This window comes from Brachypodium distachyon, chromosome 1 (genome assembly GCF_000005505.3).
Source record: "Brachypodium distachyon strain Bd21 chromosome 1, Brachypodium_distachyon_v3.0, whole genome shotgun sequence".
NCBI lineage: Eukaryota > Viridiplantae > Streptophyta > Magnoliopsida > Poales > Poaceae > Brachypodium > Brachypodium distachyon.
In genome coordinates this window covers 85649-108374 of record NC_016131.3, presented here as the reverse complement: position 1 = coordinate 108374, position 22726 = coordinate 85649, and the positions used below count along the sequence as shown (strand labels likewise).

General features: G+C 44.1%; 2 protein-coding genes and 1 pseudogene across 2 annotated transcripts; 2 read left to right on the top strand and 1 right to left on the bottom strand.

The window, feature by feature from the left end:
• Positions 1-1620: 1620 nt before the first annotated feature.
• On the top strand, positions 1621-3814 carry LOC100844744 (selenoprotein H). The gene is made up of 4 exons (XM_003561698.3): positions 1621-2069; positions 2927-3023; positions 3145-3204; positions 3523-3814. Exons 1-4 carry the CDS (start codon positions 1735-1737, stop codon positions 3601-3603), a joined length of 573 nt encoding a protein of 190 aa, XP_003561746.1. The 5' UTR covers positions 1621-1734; the 3' UTR covers positions 3604-3814.
• Positions 3815-4151: 337 nt separating this feature from the next.
• On the bottom strand, positions 4152-13377 carry LOC100828430 (annotated as a pseudogene).
• A 422-nt stretch (positions 13378-13799) lies between these two features.
• On the top strand, positions 13800-14726 carry LOC104581919. The gene has a single exon (XM_010231082.1). It carries the CDS (start codon positions 13800-13802, stop codon positions 14724-14726), a length of 927 nt encoding a protein of 308 aa, XP_010229384.1.
• Positions 14727-22726: the final 8000 nt, after the last annotated feature.

The window sequence follows — 22726 nt, the reverse complement described above, 5'->3', positions numbered from 1 at the left end:
GCCACATTTTTCTGCCTCTAGCGACCAAGTTAATCGATGTTAATTGCCATGTTGTTGACAATTTTTCAATTGCCATATTTTTTATTCCTAGCGATCATGTCATTTGATCATAATTACTATGCCATTGACAACCGTTCAATTGCCATGTTTATTGGCCATAGCGACCAGGTTATTTGATCATAATTGCCATGTTGGTTTACCGCCGCTCAATTGTCATGTTATTTTCCCATAGCGGCCAAGTTATTTGATCCTAATTGCCATGTTGTTTTTCCTCGCTCAATTGCCATGTGTTATTGGTCATAGCAACCAGGTTATTTGGTCTTAGTTGCCGTGCTGTCCCTTGCATTGCGATGTATTTTGCCTCCAACGGTCAGATTATTTGATGTGCCCTTCAATTGCCATGTGTAAGCAACAAATGCTCACGAGGAGGCAGAAGTGCAGCACTGGCTTGCATATTAGAAATGGCCCAAATTTTATGGTGTTGAAAATACGCGGAGTTTAGTTTTTTTTTCATGAGAATTCCATGGAATTTAGATGGAAAAAGAAAAACAAAAAATGGCTGCAGCTGGACTGGTAGGGTTGCTCGAAGAAGGGCTTGGGCTGGCGAGCTGCTGGGCATGCTGCGCGTTGAGCTGGGTCGGTCAGAATCGATCTGCGTGAGCAGAGCCATACGCGAGCAGCGTGCGCACGCGGACACCGCTGTGACTCCTTAGTGCCTTGTTCGGTTGCGTGCAAATCTCCATGGATTGAGAGGGATTAGAGAAGCCCACGTAATCCTCTAGGGTCCAACAACACCCACATGCATATGGCCCGGCCCAGATTGAGCAGCAGCATTTTATGGCCCTCGAGCGCAATCCGGGCAGATGATTTGCGTCTCACTGGTCTCGGGGAGTTCGCTCCAGCCAAGGCCCATGTGAATTTAGCACCGGTTTAGATTGACCGTAACGGGTGTGCTTATCAGGCCTCGACTCTTACGCGGGGGCCCATGGGCCTTTCTCGGCAAGCTCTGTTGGCCCGGCCTTTCCCATCCCCAGAAGAAGAGACTTGTCTGACAAGGGTTCAATCGCTCGCTCTCATTCTATTCTCCCGGAAGCCCAGGCGATGGCTCCCAAGCGCAAGTCAGTGATAGGTGTCTTTCTGCAGACTTCAGACTAGACAAGCGGTGATGAAGACAACAACACGTTGCTTCCTGGTCTGCTCCTCCCTATGTGCTAATCTGTTATAACCTTGAATAGGCAGGTGTTCATAATCTTCATTCCGTGCGTGTTGTTCGATGCTAATCTGATGCCATTATTGGTCCCAAGAATCCAACCAACCAAAGGCTCCTTGTAGCTTTGTCTGAAAAGAGGACAATACATGCGTTTTGCATGGTTTCGTACATTGCATCTGTAGATGATAGCTACACACTGCATTCCATTTTCTGGAGATGACCAGTAAACAGAAAATGATGCAAGACCAGCCTTCCTCTATTGGGCCGGGCACTCACGCTCACCAGAGCTCAATCGGGCTCGTTCGAGCTTAACGGGCCGTATTCTACTGGGCCTGGCAGTCGACGCTCGGCCCACGGGCCCTTTTTCTTTTGGCATCCCACCGCGTTTAGAACCGCGTTGGTGTCGTGCCCCGAGGAGACTTCCCTCATTCTTCCTCTCTCATTCTCATTCTAATCCGCCGGAAATCTAGGCCGGTGAAAGGAGCGGCAGCCGGACCACCAGCCAAACCCCAAACCCGGCGACGATGGCTCCCAAGCGCAAGTCCCCGGCTGCGGCGGCGATGTCGCCGAGGAAGACGCGGAGCATGGCGCCGGCCAAGGAGGAGGAGGAGGAGGCTCAGGCGGTGATGCCGGTGCAAGCGGCGGCAGGGCAGAAGGGGAGGAAGAAGGGCAAGAAGGAGGAGGAGGCGGCGGCGGTGGTGGTGGAGGAGGAGGATGCAGATGCGGTGCCGGTGCTGCCTCCAGCGGCGGCGAAGCAGAAGGGGAGGAGGAAGGCCGAGAAGGAGGTCGCGGCGGCTGCGGCGGTGGAGGATGAGGATGACGGTGCTGCCGTCGGGAAGCGCATCGTCGTCGAAGCTTGGTGAGTTCGTGCGTTTCACGGTTTACAGGTTTTTGCCTCTTGGGATTCTGGACGAATTTAGGGAGTTCAGGGTTCGATTTAGTGGGGGGTTTTGGGCACGATCAATGCATGAAAGAGGCCAAGTTGTAAGATTGTTTTGTAGACAGATTGAGGAAAAAAATGTGTCAATTTTGGGTGTAAAATCAAATGAACCGACTGGACTCTACTAGTAGGTGTCCGATCTATTGGGGGTCGACCTGAAGCAGGAAACCGGCTCTTTCTGTTTCGTAACTGCAAGTGATGCACCAAAAATTAGGAAACTGAACTCTGCTAGTTGTTAGTAGTATACCATTTCCTTTTGCGGATCTAAAATCTGCTCTCCTGGAGGGAGGGCTATTCGTCAACAGAGTTTTTAGGTTTGAAACCCCAATTCCAATACAGAGATTAAATTACTTTGGGAAACAAAAGATGTGGAGAACCTCCGTTTCCATTTGGGAAGTGAACGAATGGGAACTACAAGCAAAACATGCTGTTTATTGTTTGCCGGACATACATTTACTTTTTCTTATGATTACTTATGTAGGAAAACTAGGAGTTTTTCGTTACGTGGACGCCGTCATTGTTCTGCATTGTAAATATCAAAATGTTCCAGACATGATCGCATTTCATGCAAACTTATTTCTTCATTGCACATAGGAAAGTATTATTTGAACCTACTTGGCAAGTTGAATGCTTCACAGCCCATCCCTTTGTAAACTTTTTTTTGAGGGGACATCCCTTTGTAAACTTGATATGATGTTGTATTTGTTTTGACAACTCTGGCTGCAATTATGGTTGTCGTTTCCTCTTACCACTTTCTTGTTTGTTCAAACCTCCAGCACCCAGTGCCAACATTTTAAGAAAAGAGCTTTGAAGGTGAAGGAGGATTTGGAAAGTGCTGTCCCTGGGGTTTCTGTGATAATCAACCCCGAAAAGGTATTCTCCAGTGTGTTACTAGATCAGAATCGTCATGAACTTCACCATGCCATGATTGGCATTTTGTTTTTGCATCTCATGCTTTTCTTGATTGACACCCTTTTTACTGTCTCGTCCTCAGCCACGCCGTGGTTGTCTTGAGATCCGCGAAGAAGGCGGTGAAGTCTTCATATCACTGCTGGTAATCTCACTAATCATCCATGGGATTCTTAATCATATAGCACTACACAGTTAGCTATAACCATACTTTTATTTTGCCAAAAGCTTACCTTTGATTCATACTCACCACAATTCTGTTTCATAGTACTAGGCAACAATCCAATCAGATCAATAATATATGTGCCGCTTCAGTCACAAAATCAAACTCTCTGCACCATACTGATAATTGTTTGCTTACATTGGTTTCTTGCCTTCATTCTAATTAATATTACTGTATTGGTTCAAGATGCGGGGCGACTTTGCAATTTGATTTAAGTAACACGCTGAAATTGATGTGCAGAACATGCCTCGGCCCTTCACAGCGATGAAGAAGCTCGACATGGACGAGGTCATCCAGGACATTGTCAAGAAGATTTCCTAAATCTGATCAGGCATTCATGATTGGAGGTCCCCCCTTTTGCGATGGAAAGCATGAGCGTTCAGTGCTAATTTTGGGTAGGAACTTGATATCAGTGGCCATAAAATGTGGAATCACTGGTCTGTTAATTATGGGTCTGATGTATCCAAGACATGTCGAATTAATCGAAGTGGCAAATGGATATTAATGCTCAATCGTCGATGTTCCAGATGTGTGATCTTGTATGTGCTTTCTGTGCTGATCATGGCGTTGGTTGTTTCCTCATTTTGGATTACTTAGGTGTTCTATGTTTACTTAGCAGTCCTCACCTGAATTGCTGTGCTCATCTTGGTTGTCATCTCTGTTCTTCTATGTAACCATTTCACAAGGTACAACTCTGAATTTCCAGTCGTGTCAAATCAGTTCATCTGTCACACAAATAAGGCAGCCATATATGTTCTTCGGTCAACAGCGACAGCGATGGACTAAAGACGGCTTGTGCAGACTGCATCAGCATGAATAGCTGGTATGGATGTACGATTGAATGACTGCCATAAACATATAGGACTGTGTTTGCAAAAATTTCAGATTGCATCAACTGAAGGGTTAGAAATTACATTATGAATTTCTTGACACATAAAAGCTCACCACTCGTTTATACAGTACAAAACACATAACAGTTGTACTATTTGATAAAGAGATGAACCGAAATTTAAAAAACACTGGAACATTTGATCCATGTTGTGCAGCTCGCATTATGCTTTGGCTCCATTGCCAGGGCTGCTCTGCATTGATGCATAACTGAAGACGAACAAGGCTGGCCAGCTACCCTTCCACCTGCTCACATCAAGATTTAAAGTATATCAGTTTCACCGGATACATATAGGACCATGCAGCTGGATTTAACTTATCGACATTTTTCATTTCATCAGAGCAGTTTGACATGTCAACTAATCATGCATTCTGTTGAATGGATCATCAAAGTGATCGCCATTACAAAAGGAAATACATGTGTACGTGGAAGTATTGGTCATTTAGTTAATAGCTAATGTTTTGCTTAGCACATTGCTAATAGGTGTATCAACTTACTTTCTATCCGAGTAACTTTACATATCACCGAAGGACTTGAGTACCAAGAATGAAATTAGAAGATGTGGCAGAAAAACAATAATACCAAATTAGAAGAGTGCAAGGACGATCTGATTACCAGCAGGCTAGCACTGCTTCTCTTCCCGTGCTTCACATTTTGCTCTACCCCCTGAGCCGGATGAAGCAACTATTTCCTGTTGCTCCTCTTGATCCACTGCGTGGACTAAAAGAATGAAGGATGGAATCAGCAAGAGGAAATAAATAGAAATAACAATATGTGGACAGAGCAACCTGACCAATAAATTATGATGTAGCTAGGAGCAGTCGTGTTAACTTACCTTCAGATTGAGATGATATGCTGGTCAATAAATGCTGGGACAGTATATCCCTCGCCCTGACAGCGTCCTCGTCTGCTAACTGGTGCACTTGATCGCTGTAATTCACATCTTGGTCACCGGGCATGCGTGCACCCTCTTCCATGCGTATCACTATGTTATGCAACGTGCAGCACACGCTGATTGCCCTTGTCATCTCGCGTGGATTTTCCGGGCGCCACTCACCATGCATGAACTTCCATGTGTCTTCCAACCTTGCCATTGCCTTCAGCGCAATGTTTCTAGCTGCAGAATGTCTCCTGTTGAACTCGGCTTGATAAGAAGGAATATCTGGGAGGTCATTCTGCAGCTCGTAAGGTGTGAGCAGCCAGGGCAGAAGAGGATATCCTGCGTCACCAATTACGTACTCCCCAACTTCTTCTGATGATACCCTGAGCTTGCTGCCATTCAGCCATGCACCCTTCTCGCAATTCTTGAAGAGAATAGAGACGTGCAAAAAGCTTGACTGGTCCGTGTCACCTGGCTGTAGTGCCACTGAACTGCTTGTGAACCTCATATCTGGATCAATGACGCCTTGCAGTATAAATATGCCCTTATCTTGATGGACCCACCTTCTTGAGGCAGATGTTACATGAGTTGTATGTAAAACGCCGCAGCAGTTTGGCAGGCCATGGATCTTGTCAAACATGGATTTCATCTTCTCCATTTCATCAGAGTGTGGCCAGCGCACATGGTACTTTGCTCTCTCATACATGGCATTAACAAAGCTCTTGGTTACCAGCAACACGGTTGACTCGTTCACTCCAATAAAGGATCCAACAGTTGCAGGTGGGTCGCCAAAGTTGAGCATTATCAGAGCGATTGCTACTCGCTCTTCTAAAGAAAAGAACCTCATATCAAAAAAGAAGTAGTTGTTCATAATTTCCAAAGACGATTCCTTCAGCAAGCTGCAGACATAGTCGAAGGTTCTTCTTGGCATTTTCAACAGAGACTCGAGTCCTTGTGCATCCTCAAAAATAGCCAGGGTTCCTGCACAAGAATAAGATGCAAAAGTTGTCTCACAATCCATAACTTGAAGCCAAGAGGTCAGCAGTGACAGGATTAAAACTGCATCCACAAATTCAGAACTATAGTATCGATAGACAACCCATACAACACAACTAGTACTTTGCTGAAACTGAAGTGTAAAGAACTACTCTGTGTTAACCGACCTCTTTGTGCAGATCATACGGGTAAAAGATGAGCGATCTGTCCGGTTACACACCATAGATCGGTTTAAATTAGATAGACAAGATATCAAAGGATTGTACCATACGACACATCGCATTTGTGCATCTATTGAACATGGAAATTATATCAACGTGTATGCAGGATCGAGACTCCTTTCTCCACACGGTAATTTTGGTTATGTACTCTGTTCCTACATGCACATGCACAGTGGGTGTATCGATCTAAAGCTTAGAGATGGATAATGTATCGGCTCTGGCACAAGGCATTCAATGAACTACACTAGGCGGTCTGTTCACGGAGTTATTTTGGTTATTTCTACGGAATAATGGATAATGGACGCTGCCGGCGGCGGCCGATCGAGTAGGTAATGTTTGAAATTAGTTAAGTAAGCTCTCAGCCTAGACATGCCAGTATGCCACACTAGCTCGACCACTGTATGTAGCACACATCTCCTACACACACGCTAGTAAAATTTAAGAGTCACTACCATCCTGACTTGACCATAGCACATACGCGCATTTTCAACAAAGATGTGATCCTGATTCCAATGGTTTTGCCAATGAACAGTGATGATGCACGGCCACTGAAAATTAATGAGAGCACGTATAGATCAAAACTGAAGCATGCCTATACAACTTTACTCACCATGTAAGTTTGAATTGGTACGAGAAAATACATAAGAAAGATAGTGTAACTGATGAATTTAGATGCAGGAGCAGTGCTGTTAATTTACCTCCGGATTCCAATGGTTTGCAGGTCAAGAGTTGCGACAGTATATCTCTCGTCATGATTGGGTCCTCATCTGCTAAATAGCGCACTTGGCTGTCGTTCACCCTTTGATAGCTCACCATGCCTGGGTCACACTCCTTGTCTATCACTATGTTATGCAGCGTGCAGCACGCATAGATTACCCTGGCCGGGTTGAATCGATTTTTTGGGCGCCACGCCCCTCCATGCAGGAACTTCCATGTGTCTTTCAACTTTGCCATTGCCTTTGTGAGTGTGTTGGTCATGGCTTGGGAGTGTCTCCTGTTAAACTTGACTTGACAATCTGAGAGGTCATCTTCCTGGTAAGACGTGAGAAGCCAAGGAAGAAGAGAAAACCCTGCATCACCAATTATGTATTCTCCAACTTGCCTTCCATCTGAGAAATTAAGCTTGCTACCATTCAGCACCTTACCCTTCTCGCAGCACTCAAAGAGCTCAGAGTCATGAAAAATGCTCGACTGGTTCATGCTACCTAATGATCCCAACCAAATGTTAGTGAACCTGATATCTGTATCAATGACAGCTTGCATTAGCATGCCGCCATTCACCTCATGGTCACAGTTTTGTGATCCAAATGTGATGTGATCTGTATGCACAACCCCGCAGCAGTTTGGCAGGCCATGGATCTTGTCAAACTTGTACTTGATGTTCTCTATTCTACTGGAACCTGGCCAGAGAATATGGTGCATTGCTTTCTCCCACATAGCATCAACAAAGCTCTTTGTTACTAGCGAGACGATTGCCTCGTTCACGCCAATAGAAGATCCTACGGTCTCCGAAGGCTCATCAGAGTTCAACATTTTCAGAGCAAGGGCTGCTCGATCTTGTAAAGATAGCACTCTCCCATCAACAAAGGTGTGATCAGTTGCCATCATATCTTCCAAAATTGGTACCCTCACCAAGCTGCAGACATAATCGAAGGTACTTCTTTTCATTTTGTAGAGATGCTCAAATCCTTGTGTGTCCACCATAGAAGACGATAATGTTTCTGCATGCATGGAAAGAAAAATACAAAAATGGTTACATTCATAATTTGGAATTTATTTTTAGAATAACATATTACTCTAGATTTGTTCAATTCAACACGAACCAGGAGAACAAGTAAAAATCAAATAATTATCAATGTGAGGGAGTGAAGCCCAATCAGAAATTAGCCCAACTTACACACGTTGGAAATAGGGATGTTTTATGGTACAATTAAATGATTATGAGCCGCCCATTTTAGTTGGTCCAAAGGCCCATATTGATTTATACTGTTGGTAAAAATGGAAGTAGCAAAACAAAGGAGTATTGTCGTGGAGGGCAAAATTGTACAATACTTTCAAAAATAATAATCAAAAAACATATATAAAGGATCTGGCCCAAGCCCATCTCCCCCGATCGAGTCGTCTCTCTAACTCAACACAGCAATACATACATACAGCAATACATACATACAACCATGTTTACATTTCATAGGAAATGACGTACTCAAGAGAAACAAAAGGTACATATGGAATACGTTCAGTCATTAGGATATAAGGGTGAATGGTAAGAACAATTTTTTTTTGACAAAACAGACATAGCGATCCATTTATTGCCATAGAGGGTCGCGCGAAGCGGCCCGGAAGAAAAGTACAAGAGAAACACTAGCAGGGGGCAGAAGTTTAGAAGCAACGAAAAAAAGGAAACAAAACACTAAAAGGTTTGGATGTAAGAACAAAAATGAAAATAAGTAAACTTATGCAGCGCCCAGACAAATTAAGACAAAGCTTCTGTGTTTAATTTTACCTTCAAATACAGCAGAGCGGCTAATATTTGACTCCAACTTGCACTCATCTCTTGTGTACAACACATACCATTTCCTTCGATTGTCTCCATCAGGTGCATATGACTTTACATGCTCGAGATGGCTGAACTTTTCCCAATCAAGGCCAGATTGTCCGGCAGCTACCGATGCGAGCAACCATAGCCTGCAGAATACCTGCAAATGCCTTGGCTTTATTTCCCGCATGTATTCCGGGAGTTCTTCCATGGTGTAATCCTCCAGGTCAAACCCCTCCAGTGCAGGAATACTCTTTACCAGCGTCAGCTCTGGGCAATCAGTGATGGTGAGCTTCTGCAGGTTGGGGAGATCAGAGATCCTCTGCAGGTTGGGGAGATCAGAGATCCTCTGCAGGTCAGGGCATCTAACCACTATAAGCTCAACAAGAAAAGGAAAATTCTCAAGGCAGCTGAGCTGCTTGACATCTTCTATGGATAATTTTCTCAAAGCCCTTGCATTGGAGGCAAGGCCAGGAGGAACACGGCCCAGTTTGCAATTGTCGAGCAAAAGCTCCTCCAAACGGGGCATGGCTTGCACTTTCTCCTCCCACTCCCACTCATCCCATTCCGTCATAGCAAATAATTGCATCTTCTGCAATCTCGGAAATGGAGCTGCCACCGCCTGGGAGGGATGCAAGAACACAGTGTCAACACGCTTGATGCATGGAGCGCGGACGACCTGAAGGAGCTCCAGACAGGGTAGCTGGCACAACCCACTGGGAAGTTGGGTGCAACAAGCCAGGTCGGAAATGAATAGAGCCTTCAAGTTGACGTGGCGAGGCACCGTTGACGTGGACATCATCCAACTCGGGAGTTGTTGGCCAAAATAGCCTCTCATCTCAAGAAATTCAACACAGCGTGGAGGGCAGAGCTCATCAAACACCTTCTTGATTCGTCGCTGCTCATCCTCAGAGAAAACTTCATTGTGGTTGGCTGACCCACCATATCCCAGTTTGCTAGTGCAGAAAAGGAATAGCTCCGTAAGATGTATCTTCTCAGCAAGCGTAGCATTAGCAGCAGACGAGGCAGTAGATACATTCTCCAACTGAAATAATTCTAGAAATCTGAGTTGGGAAAGAGGCCCCAACTCGTCCAAACTGCACCAATCGCCATCCATGTGGGCTCGATAACCAGCCAGTCTCCTCATATTAGTCATACTGCGCAACCCTCTAGGTACCATACTTACTTCTGCAAGGAAAAGTTCTCAAGGAATTGCAATAATTTCATCTTGCTAATGTTCTCTGGAAGTACGGATATATCAATGCCTCTTAGTGCCAAATACCTCAGGTGTTTGAGTTTATGCAATGATTCAACCAATGCAACCACATCGCCTGCACATTCTATATGCAGAGTTCGCAGACTAGAAAAATTAACCAATGAATCACCAGGCTTCATCTTGATCTGGACAGTTGAGATTAATGTCCTCAATAATTGTTGCTCCTGTACCGATTTCCAGTCAAGTTCACATGATTGCAATCCACCAGTTTCTATAGACAGCCGAAGAAACTTTTGTGAACTAAATTTAATAAGAATATCCATTTCTCCACTCTGAGCTACAAGGGCTTCTTCTCTAGCGATATAGTGAGCAAATGACCGAACAACATCATGCATGCTGCAATACCATTGACCATAATACGATTTATCTGGCTCTATAAGATTCCTAGATATTAACTCCTTATAGTATTTTAATCCCATTTCTTCTAGGTCATCATCAGAATTCCCAGGAATAAATCCTTCAGAAATCCACAGTGCAACAACTGCTAACACATTAAACTCTTTACTTTTAGGAAGAAGAGAGTAGTATAGAAAGCACTGCTTCAGATAAGAAGGCATATTTTCATAGCTCAAGTATACTGCATTATTGAGATCTTCGGGCATTTTACTCATTGACCATTTATAATCATCCAAAACCTGCTCCCAGTCACAACGTTGCATCTCCGTTTGACACAAGAGTCCTCCCATTACTTTTACTGCAAGTGGCAAACCACCACATTTTTGTATAATATTCAATCCAATATCCTTTAGGGTATTGATGTGATCTTCATCTAGCTCATTTGAGAGTACCTACAAACATGCATGCAGACCAATAGAGTTAATTAACTACATGGACAAAATTCTTTTAAGATGATCGAATTCACCTCTTAAGAGACAAGAGGAGCATTTCATGATCTAACCATCCACGGAGCAAGGGCAAGTTTGATTATGTAAATATTCAAAGTACGGAAAGTACCAGTAAAAAAGGATCTATTTAGTTATCTTGCTCCTGTATAGTACCAAATATTCATGCAATGAATTCCATGTATAACGTTCGTACTTTATTTTTATTTATTTTGCGGGGCACATTCGTACTTTATACCTAGGGTGGCAGGGGTTGGAGCAAGAATGAGAGGATGCCGAGCGACGGACCCCTGGGACGCGGTCTGCAGATATCGGCCAACATGCTCAGATCTCTATATATGTGAGGACGCCCACAGCACGTGTTTGCTAGAGAGGCTGCTCCAGGACATGGTGCTTGCCCTTCATATCTGGTTTTCAACTGTTTTGCTTAATCAACTAGACAACTTTGTCCTTCTATATAAATTGAAGGAACACACGCCCTGCTCTTAAAATACTTTTGCACAATATTCTCTCTCATTACTGTTATAGTAGAAAATTATACTCCAGATTTAACATAAATCATATATTCTGCTATTAGTTTCGTTATTTTATTGTCAACTGAAATTGTGGTGTCTTCCGGTCACCTAAAATCCATAATCTACGACAAATATTAGTTTCGGGAATTTAGTACAAAGTTAGTCCAAATTTGTACTAAACCCCCGACACTTATTATGGATCGAAGGGAGTACTTTTTTGCGTCTTATTTATGGTTAACCCAAATTGTTTATTTTTATCTTAAAATAACTTTTCATTTCTATTCTGTGCTATCACTGTGGGTAAGTAGCTGAGCACTTGGAGTGTCGACAAAAAGAGATTGAAAAATTTACCAAGATTTTACTGGTACATGAAGATACAACCCAATGAACCCATATTTCTTCATCGGTAAAAATGATATATCTATTGGTTACCCAAATTTTATAGTTATTATTCAAGCTCGGCAAAACAACATCTCAATGTCACGAACCTTTGTTATGGAGGCATGAATAAAATATGGAATCGAATTGGCTGTATGATATATATACTTCCTTGTTTTTAGTACAATGCTTTAACGATATTAATTACTATTTACTTATTCATATTTGTAAATGAGCAAAGTTAATGTTAGCCCTACAAGATTAGGTAATAGGACCTCCTTACATGACTCACATAGTGTACCTTTAGGACTCGAATATGCATTTCCATTATATATTATAAACTTGACACCACCCCCAATAGTTTTAGGACCTACAATGCATTTAACTCTTGAATTACAGAATTAACGACCCATAATATTTGGCAAGCATACTTAAATTTATGTTTAACTACCTAGTCTGATAATAAATGGTTGGAGACAGATTATTCATTTGATTAAGACACTAGTGTTTAATTACTTATGTACCTGCTTCTTGAGCAATGACCAAGCATCATCTGGTGATAATGAGTCGATGTGATGGTGAGGCCATGTGGCTCTCATCCTTCGGGCGACACCTTCATTTCTAGTAGTGATGAGGATTCGGCTGCCTGGTGCAGCAGAATTAAATGGTGTTTTCAACACAGTGTCCCACGCTCCATGACTCCACAAATCATCCATCACCAGAAAGATCTTTTTTCCTGCTAGTGTTGTGGTAAGGATTGGTTGAAGTACGGCCAGTACTTCTTCACCACGGTGGCCATCTCCCTGGGCAAAGGTGATGGCTGTCCTAAGAAGCTGAGCGTTGTCATAGTTCTGGTTGACGCTCAACCATATCTTCTTGTCGAACTCACTCTGGATAGCCTCATCGTTGAAGACCTTCTGGGCTAGGGTGGTCTTACCAATCCCGCCTACACCGACGATGGCAACCACTATGAAGTCGTTGTTGACCTCATTTCTTGTCTCCAAGATCTTTGCCACTAGTGCTCTTGTGTCTTCTTCGATCTTTTCCCCCACCACATCTGACTGGTCGAGCTGCCCCGTGGACTCCCGGGCTCGGCTGGCATTCTTTGCTTGCACCCTACTGTCATGATCCTCGTATGAACTGAGGATGAAGGTGAAAGTAGCGCTCTGCTTCTCGATGCTGTCAAGTTTCTGGTTGAGCGCTTTGATGCGGGTGCCGATCTCGTGAGCATGGAAGGGATTCCGCATGCAGAAGAGCAAGGGATTGCAGCACCCCACATTCACGGTGGACTCTCCACGCTCCATGGCCTTGAGCTGGCACAGGTCGAGGATGTCAGTAGCCTCGTACATGGCACGCTTCAAGTCCGTCACCCACCCCTGCACACTCTCGTCTGTGATGTTCCTACGGTCGGCATCGGCAAGAAATTTCTTGAGTTTCCCCAGCTTGTTACCCATCTTTTCGATGTCGCCGGTGATCCCAAGCAGCATACCCACCTCGTCACCAACCACCTGCGTGAGCAGGTCGCTGACATAGGATGCAAACGCATCCAGCACCATCGCCATTGTACTTGCTGGCTTTTTCTAGCTGTAATAAGAAAAATGAGGCGAATTTTAGGTTGTAAGCATAAGGTCAAATTCGAATAGGTTTATTTCTGGTTCATACCTAGTTCTAGTCGGTTTAGGAGTTGTACAGGGGAATCAACGAGTTGGTCTCCTAGTCGTATTCAGTTAGGCTGTTAGATGTTGAGTCGGACTGGCCTCTGGCCATGTATAAGTACGGGCATACGGTGCCTTGTTATCCTAATCCCAGAAAATAAGAAAAATAAAGCAGGCTCGACACGGGCCTGTAGCCATACCAAAATCAATATTCTCCTGTGTGTGCGTTGCTTGTTGTTACTGCGTGACAGAGATTTTGGGCTGATTTCTAACATTTGGTATCAGAGCCAAGGTTAATCCGGCAAAACGGTCCCTAGTACACGAGAGCTATGCCGACGGATGCGGGGACGTCGGGAGCCGCGGCTGGAAGGAACTCAGCACCGACGACGTTTCCAAGGCTCGATCGCAGCGACTACAGCATGTGGGCAATGAAGATGGAGGTGGCTATGGAATCTCAAGAGATCTGGGACGCAGTCGACCCTGGCGGCAACACGTACGCCAAAGGAGCGGCGAACTATCGCATTGATCGCCTGGCGTTGGCGGCCATCCATGCGGCTGTGCCGAACGATGTGCTACAACACCTGAAGGGAAAGAAATCTACGAAGGATGCATGGGATACGATCAAGACCCTACATCAAGGACACGAGCGTGTTCGGGAGGCAAACCTTCAAACCTTGCTGAAGAATTATGAGAGTTTGAAGATGGGAGAAGACGAGGCGGTCGACGCGTTCGCAGCGCGTGTAAGGACGCTCGTTAATGGGATCCGCGACCTAGGCGAGACACTCTCCGAGATCTCCGTGGTTAGGCGGTTCCTACGCGCGGCATCACCAAAGTATATCCAGATCGTAACCTCAATCGAGCAGTGTGTCGATCTGAAGACCCTCACGGTGGAGGACTTGGTGGGGCGCTACAAGGCGCACGATGAACGACTCCGGATGGTGTTTGGAGACGGCAAAGATGACGAGCATCTGATGATGACCCGTGCGCAGTGGTCTGCTATGGCCGCAAGGAAAACTGGCGATTCGTCATCGTCCAATGGAAGAAGAGATCAAGCTAAAGGAGGAGGTCGAGCACAAGCAAAGAAAGCTCCTCAAGGTACCGAGGAGAAAGGTGCGGCCCCCAAGAAAAAGTTTGATCGCAAGAAGGTTAGGTGCCACAACTGTGGAATATACGGGCACTTCAAGTCGGAGTGCAGAAGCCACAAAAAGAGAAAGCATATATGGCCAGGGAAGAAGATGATGATCCGGCGCTGCTGATGGTAGAGATGTGCGAGCTGATGGAAGAAGGTCAAGAGGAAGTCATCGAGGAGAAGTCTGAGTCCGTAACCCTTGTTGAAAAGAAAGTCTACCTACATGATAAAGCAAGAGTGAAGGCGGGCAATGTGTGGTACCTTGACACGGGCGCTAGCAATCACATGACTGGCGACAAAACCCAATTCGCAGAGCTTAACCTAGCCGTGGGTCGTTTTGGAGATGGTTCCACGGTGGCGATACAAGGGCGAGGCACAGTTCTTTTCGAGACAAGATTTGGCGATCACAAGGTACTAACCGACGTATATTATATCCCCAAGATGAAAAGCGATATAATCAGTCTTGGTCAACTCGAGGAAAGGGGATGTAAAATCGTGTTAGAGGATGGGTACCTGTGGGGCTACGACCGACAACGCAAGCTACTGATGAAGGTCAAGAGGGCAAAGAATCGCTTGTATATTCTTGACCTAGACAGAACAGAGCCGATCTGTTTGCTAGCTGGTCTTGATGATCCAGCATGGAGGTGGCACGCTCGCTATGGGCACTTGAATTTTCACTCGCTTCGACAACTCGGCCAGAAGGACATGGTGGTTGGGATGCCGACGGTGGATCATGTTGAACAAGTGTGCGATGGATGCCTAGTAGGGAAGCAACGGCGAGCGCCGTTTCCCAGAGAAGCAAAGTACCGGGCAGAGAAGGTACTAGATTTGTTTCACGGTGATCTGTGTGGCCCAGTTTCACCTGCAACCCCAGCCGGCAATCGCTATTTTCTACTCGTGGTAGATGACTACAGTCGGTACATGTGGGTTGTGCTGCTTAAAACGAAAGATCAAGCGTTTCAAGCATTCAAGAAGATCAAGATTGCTGCTGAAGTAGAAGCAGAGGCAAAGTTGAAGGCTTTCCGGACTGACCGAGGAGGAGAATTCATCTCACATGAGTTTGCTGCATATTGTGAGGAACATGGCATCAAGCATTTTCTGACAGCCCCATACACACCGCAGCAAAACGGTGTTGTTGAAACAAGGAACCAAACCGTGGTAGCAATGGCTCGAAGCATGATGAAGAGCAAAGGCTTGCCGGGGAGGTTTTGGGGAGAAGCGGTGACTACAGCGGTATACTTGCTAAACCGTGCACCGACGAAAAGTGTCATTGGCATGACACCCTATGAAGCTTGGTGTGGAAGAAAACCTTCGGTCGATCACCTTCGTACTTTTGGGTGCATGGCACATGTGAAGAATGTTTCTGGACATGTGGGAAAGCTGGAAAATCGGAGTAAGCCGATGATCTTGATGGGTTATGAAGCAGGCTTGAAGGGACACTCGAAGGCTTATCGTGTGTATGATCCACGAACAAGAAAAGTTCACGTGGCACGCGACGTCGTCTTTGAGGAAGAGAGGGCATGGGATTGGTCCTCAAACAAAGAAGAGAATCAACAAAATTCGGATGATATGTTTGTTGTATCTTACCCTGTCCCTGAGCATGCAGGTCATAATCGTGGAAGGCCACGACCATGACGCAGGTGGCGAAGATCCACCAGGAACGCCGCCGGGCCACGGCGCTACACCGGTGTTCAGCTTCAGTAGAGCACCGGCCTCATCCTCTGCCGCGGCAGGAACAGCGGCAGGAATCCCTCCCGCGGCAGGATCCGCGGCAGGATCCGCGGCAGAAAGTTCTGCCACGGCAGAAACCGCGGCAGGAAGATCTGCGTCTGCCACGACGCGAGAAACGGCAGAAAATCCCTCTGCCGCGGCAGGAGCGAGTGAAGGGGAGGATGCAGCAGCCGGCGGAGACGCTGAAACTTCTACCGCGGCAGCAACCTCTCAAAGGGCATCGACGATGGTACGATCGCCGGTGCAGACTCGGTCACGGACTCGACGACCTACGCCCGAACAACTTCGACCTCTATCGGAGTTGTACCCTTCTCCAAAGAAGATCATCCGCAAGACGAAGACGGTCAAGATGAAGCGCACAGCGAAAGAAAGGTGCTTGTTAAGTACTGAAGAACCAACCTCGTTTGAAGAAGCTAGCGAGGAAGAAAGTTGGCGCAAGGCAATGGAGGAGGAGATGGGATCAATCGAAGATAACAAGACATGGAGCTTGGTTGATCTCCCTGCAGGGCATAAACCCATAGGCCTCAAGTGGGTATTCAAAGTGAAAAAAGACTCCAATGGCAATGTGGTAAAGCACAAAGCACGCTTGGTAGCAAAGGGCTATGTGCAGCAACAAGGCGTTGATTTTGAGGAAGTGTTCGCTCCGGTCGCAAGGATGGAATCGGTACGGTTGTTGATTGCTTTGGCCGCTCAAGAATCCTGGAAGCTGCATCATATGGATGTGAAATCAGCGTTCTTGAACGGTGACCTACAAGAAGAAGTATATGTACAACAACCTCCAGGTTTCGTCGAAGGGGGAGCGGAACATAAGGTGTTGCGACTGCACAAGGCATTGTATGGGCTACGGCAAGCACCGAGGGCATGGAACACCGAGGGCATGTAAAAAGTAGTTGTACTCGACATGTATACAAGTATGATGTAATCTACACATGACTAACAATCAAGTATCGTTACGATTTATTGTAAGACATGGTCTCTCCTTGTCAACTACATCAATATTTGAATACAAAATAGCTTGCAGACAGGGTAGCTGGATAGCTGGCACAACCCATTGGGAAGTTGGGTGCAACAAGCCAGGTCGGAAATGAATAGAGCCTTCAAGTTGACGTGGCGAGGCACCGTTGACATGGACATCATCCAACTCGGGAGTTGTTGGCCAAAATACCCTTTGATATTCAACACAGAGTGGAGGGCAGAGCTTATCAAACACCTCCTTGATTCGTGGCTGCTCTTCCTCAGAGACAGCTTCCTTGTGGTTGGCTCACCCATCATGCCCCCGTTTGCTGGTGCAGAATAAGCGTAGCTCCGTAAGATGTATCCTCTCACCAAGCCTAGCATTAGCAGCAGACGAGGCAGTAGATACATTCTCCAACTGAAATAATTCTAGAAATCTGAGTTGGGAAAGAGGCCCCAACTCGTCCAAACTGCACCAATCGCCATCCATGTGGGCTCGATAACCAGCCAGTCTCCTCATATTAGTCATACTGCGCAACCCTCTAGGTACCATAATTACTTCTGGAAGGAAAAGTACTCTCAACTTGCTAAGCTTCACAATGCTATCAGGAAGATTCACCAATTTTCTACATCCAGTAAGGTCAAGGAATTGCAATAATTTCATCTTGCTAATGTTCCCTGGAAGTACGGATATATCAATGCCTCTTAGTGCCAAATACCTCAGGTGTTTGAGTTTATGCAATGATTCAACTAATGCAGCCACATCGCCTGCACATTTTATATGCAGAGTCCGCAGACTAGAAAAATTAACCAATGAATCACCAGGCTTCATCTTGATCTGGACAGTTGAGATTAATGTCCTCAATAATTGTTGGTCCTGTACAGATTTCCAGTCAAGTTCACCTGATTGCAATCCACCAGTTTCTATAGACAGCCGAAGAAACTTTTGTGGATTAAATTTAATAAGAATATCCATTTCTCCACTCTGAGCTACAAGTGCTTCTTCTCTAGCGATATAGTGAGCAAATGACCTAACAACATCATGCATGCTGCAATACCATTGACCAAAATATGATTTATCAGGCTCTATAAGGTTCCTAGATATCAACTCCTTATAGTATTTTATTCCCATTTCTTCTAGGTCATCATTAGAATTTCCAGGAATAAATCCTTCAGCAATCCACATCGGAACAACTGCTAACACATGAAACTCTTTACTGTTAGGAAGAAGAGAGTAGTATAGAAAGCACTGCTTCAGATAAGAAGGCATATGTTCATAGCTCAAGTATACTGCATTTTTGAGATCTTCGGGCATTTTAATCGTTGACCATTTATAATCATCCAAAACCTGTCCATATCTAGCAAGTCTAATCAACCGGTTAAGATAAATTAGAGAGAACTTGCTCTGATACCAATTGTGAGATCGAGATAGGCAATCAGAGGTGGGGTGAATGATTGCGCGGAAGCAAATTAAAACTTTTCCCGAAAGTTCAAACCCTAAATCACCTTTCTGTCTGTGATAGTAAAACAGCCGTAACTTTTGATTGGATGAACCAAAAAATACGTATGAGTATGCAAAAGAAAGGTATTGAAATTATCTAACCAATGCAAGAAGAATCAGCTAAATCGGACGTACCAATCAAAAGATATGATCAAAATAATAACAGCTGACAGAAAGTTACGAGGATTAATCTAAAACCAATTTCAAGGAATAACAAGAAAGATGAAGTAATCGCGATCTTCCTTGATCTCGTGGTAAACCTGTAGAAAACTATTATGAACTCGTGATAAACCTGCAGCAAAGTGTTAGAAAGATTTAGCACGAAGAATCCACGAAGATCCGAGAAAAACAGAAATGACACCGCCAACGAATCTCTTTATTGCAACGATGTCGATTGATTACAAAAGATGGAACCATGCATCCAAGAACTCTCCAAGAATTGATCTACATCCAAAGCTCTGAGTTTCCTCACGTCCTTGCTAAAACCCTAGCTAGGATGCTCTTTATTTATAAGGGAAAATTCGCGACCCTAAACCGAGTCCGAATCCAACACGAATTCCTCTGTCCCGGTCGTTATTCTTCCCGTGGGGCCCACAGAAGACCACGGATAGAGATGACTTCAAAAGCAAAGTTGTTCGTCTTGACGACGTGCACAACTTTCATGTGGACCACTTTTCCATCCGACGCAATCTTGATGATGCTACTGTTTAATCTTTAAACAGCTCTCATACAGCCACGGCTGGACCTACATATCTTCACGTCGATGCCACTCCATGCCATCAACTCTTCTTGTGATGTCTTCAAAACTCGACCATCACGTATCGAATATCTCCAATACCGTACATATCCGGTATAAACAATGTACGACAAACCGGTGCCCTCCCGGATCATCGTAGCTTTCACTTCCATTGTTCCTTCGCACGAACGTTCCGCATGACCTTAATCCTCGACCTCAGCTTCTCCCAAGCTTCGTCCCTCGATCCCGTCATCGACCACGTTCGTCTAGCTCCGGCAACACCTGAAAGCGAACAACCAAATAACCAGTACGAACACAAGTCCACGACTTGACTCAGGGTAAGTTGCACACAACTCACGCCATGTTTTCACATAAGAAACTAATGGATCAACACAGCACTAGCAAAGCACTAAGTCCAAACAAGATACATGTCATCACATAAATATCCATATTATCCAAAGTATCCACATCAATGTTTCATCTAAAACACTTGCCAATGTTACACATCACCTATGATTTCACAATCTCCACCTTGATGAAAACATTGGCAACATCTCCTTAAGAACACTAGACATTGAACATTGATTGGCATACACATTTACTTAACTCTCAGATTTTCAAGGTTTTGAAAAGAAAATGAAAAACCTCAAAAAGTTGGAGAAACACCAATAAAGGTAAAATATGGTATGTATATGTGTTGAAATCTCTCCCCCTTTGACAATGAATTTCATCAAAACCACAAAAAAAATATGTCCCCACTAAAAAATGTTTCTGTAAACTAGAAGGGATTTTTTTTTGTTTATTTTGTCATATTTGATTTTTTGTGGTTTTTGTAATGAGAATTAGGAAACATCATGAACATGATAATTGTGCATCCAAGTCATGTAAAAAGTAGTTGTACTCGACATGTTGTGAGATCGAGATAGGCAATCAGAGGGGGGTGAATGATTGCGCGGAAGCAAATTAAAACTTTTCCCGAAAGTTCAAACCCTAAATCACCTTTCTGTCCGTGATAGTAAAACAGACGTAACTTTTGATTGGATAAACCAAAAAATACGTATGAGTATGGAAAAGAAAGGTATTAAAATTATCTAACCAACCCAACAAGAATCAGCTCAATCGGACTTACTAAAAAAAAGATATGATCAAAATAGTAACAGCTGACAGAAAGTTACGAGGATTAATCTAAAACCAATTTCGAGGAATAACAAGAAATATGAATTAATTGCAATCTTCTCTTGATCTCGTGATAAACCTGCAGCAAAGTATTATGAACTTGTGATAATCTGCACCAAAGTATTAGAAAGATCTAGCACGAAGATTTCACGAAGATCCGAGAAGAACTGAGATGACACCGCCAACGAATCTCTTTATTGCAACGATGTCGATCGATTGCAAAAGATGCAACCATGCATCCAAGAACTCTCCAAGAATTGATCTAGATCCAAAGCTTTGAGTTCCCTCACGTCCTTACTAAAACCCTAGCTAGGATGCCCTCTATTTATAAGGGAAAATTCGCAACCCTAAACCGAATCCGAATCCAACACGGACTCCTCTGTCCCGGTCAGTATTTTGCCTGTGGGGCCCGCATACGACCTCGGATTGAGATGACTCCAAAAGCAAAGTTGTTCGTCTCGACGACGCGCACAACTTTCATGTGGATCACTTTTCCATCCGATGCCATCTTGATGACGCTACTGTTTAATCTTTAAACAGCTCTCATCCAGCCACGGCTGGATCTACGTATCTTCATCTCGATGTCACTTTATGCCATCAACTCTTCTTGTGATGTCTTCAAAACTCGACCATCACGTATCGAATATCTCCAATACCGTACATCTCCGGTATAAACAACATACGACAAACCGGTGCCCTCCCGGATCATCGTAGCCTTCACTTCCATTGTTCCTTCGCACGAACGTTCCGCATGACCTTGATTCTCGACCTCAGCTTCCCAAGCTTCGTCTCTCGATCCCGTCATCGACCACGTTCTTCTAGCTCCGGCAACACCTGAAAGCGAACACACAAATAACCAGTACGAGCACAAGTCCACGACTTGACTCAGGGTAAGTTGCACACAACTCACGCCATGTTTTCACATAAGAAACTAATGGATCAGCACATCACTAGCAAAGCACTAAGTCCAAACAAGATACATGTCATCACTTAAATATCCATATTATCCAAAGTATCCACATCAATGTTTCATCTAAAACACTTGCCAATGTTACACATCACATATGATTTCACACATGTATACAAGTATGATGTAATCTACACATGACTAACAATCAAGTATCGTTACGATTTATTGTAAGACATGGTCTCCCCTTGTCAACTACGTCAATACTTGAATACAAAATAGCTTGCAGCACATTACATTAAACATAGCACTTTATAAAGGCATAATATGTATTTTCATTGAATTTATATACCAAGTCAATTCAACCTTGTCAAGCCTATATTTAAAACACCATGCCAAGCGTATGTCCAAAGTGCAATGATTAACAATCAGAAGCTTAAGGCAAATGGTAAGCAGTCAGAAGCTTAAGACAAAGGTTTCAATAAACACATCAACTTCCAAGTTCATACCAAAGTGCAATGGTAAGCAGTCTCGTGAAGATGTAGTGCGACATTGGCATATTTATTTAGTAAAAATTGCTTGACACCACGTGTCTTTGTATATTTGGAACCTTGATACCATTATATTTTCATCATTGCTAGTAATTAAGTATCGAAGACCAAAATAGCTAACAAAGTTTAACCATGACAAGATTTAGTTCAAGTTATCATTCGTATTAGAAGTCATGTGATAGACTATTTCATACGAGCATACATATAAAATGACAATGTCCTCAAAATATAAACGTGATTGCAAAAATGTCATTTCAGGATGGAATACAATGCTCATTACTTTTTCAGATTTTTTATTTATTAAAGATAAAAGAACGAAAAAGAAGCAAGTATCGTACACGAAGAACAAACTCCCCCTCAAACCATCCCGTATGGTTTGATTAGTCCAAGTTCACCTCGAAGAAAAGCAAACCGAGAAGAATCCAATGGTTTAGTAAAAATGTCTGCCAATTGACATTCGGTATCTATAAAGTTGAGCACAAAATTTTCTTTTTCAACATGATCTCTAAGAAAATGATATCTTATATCTATGTGCTTAGTTCTAGAATGTTGCACCGGGTTTTTAGCAATA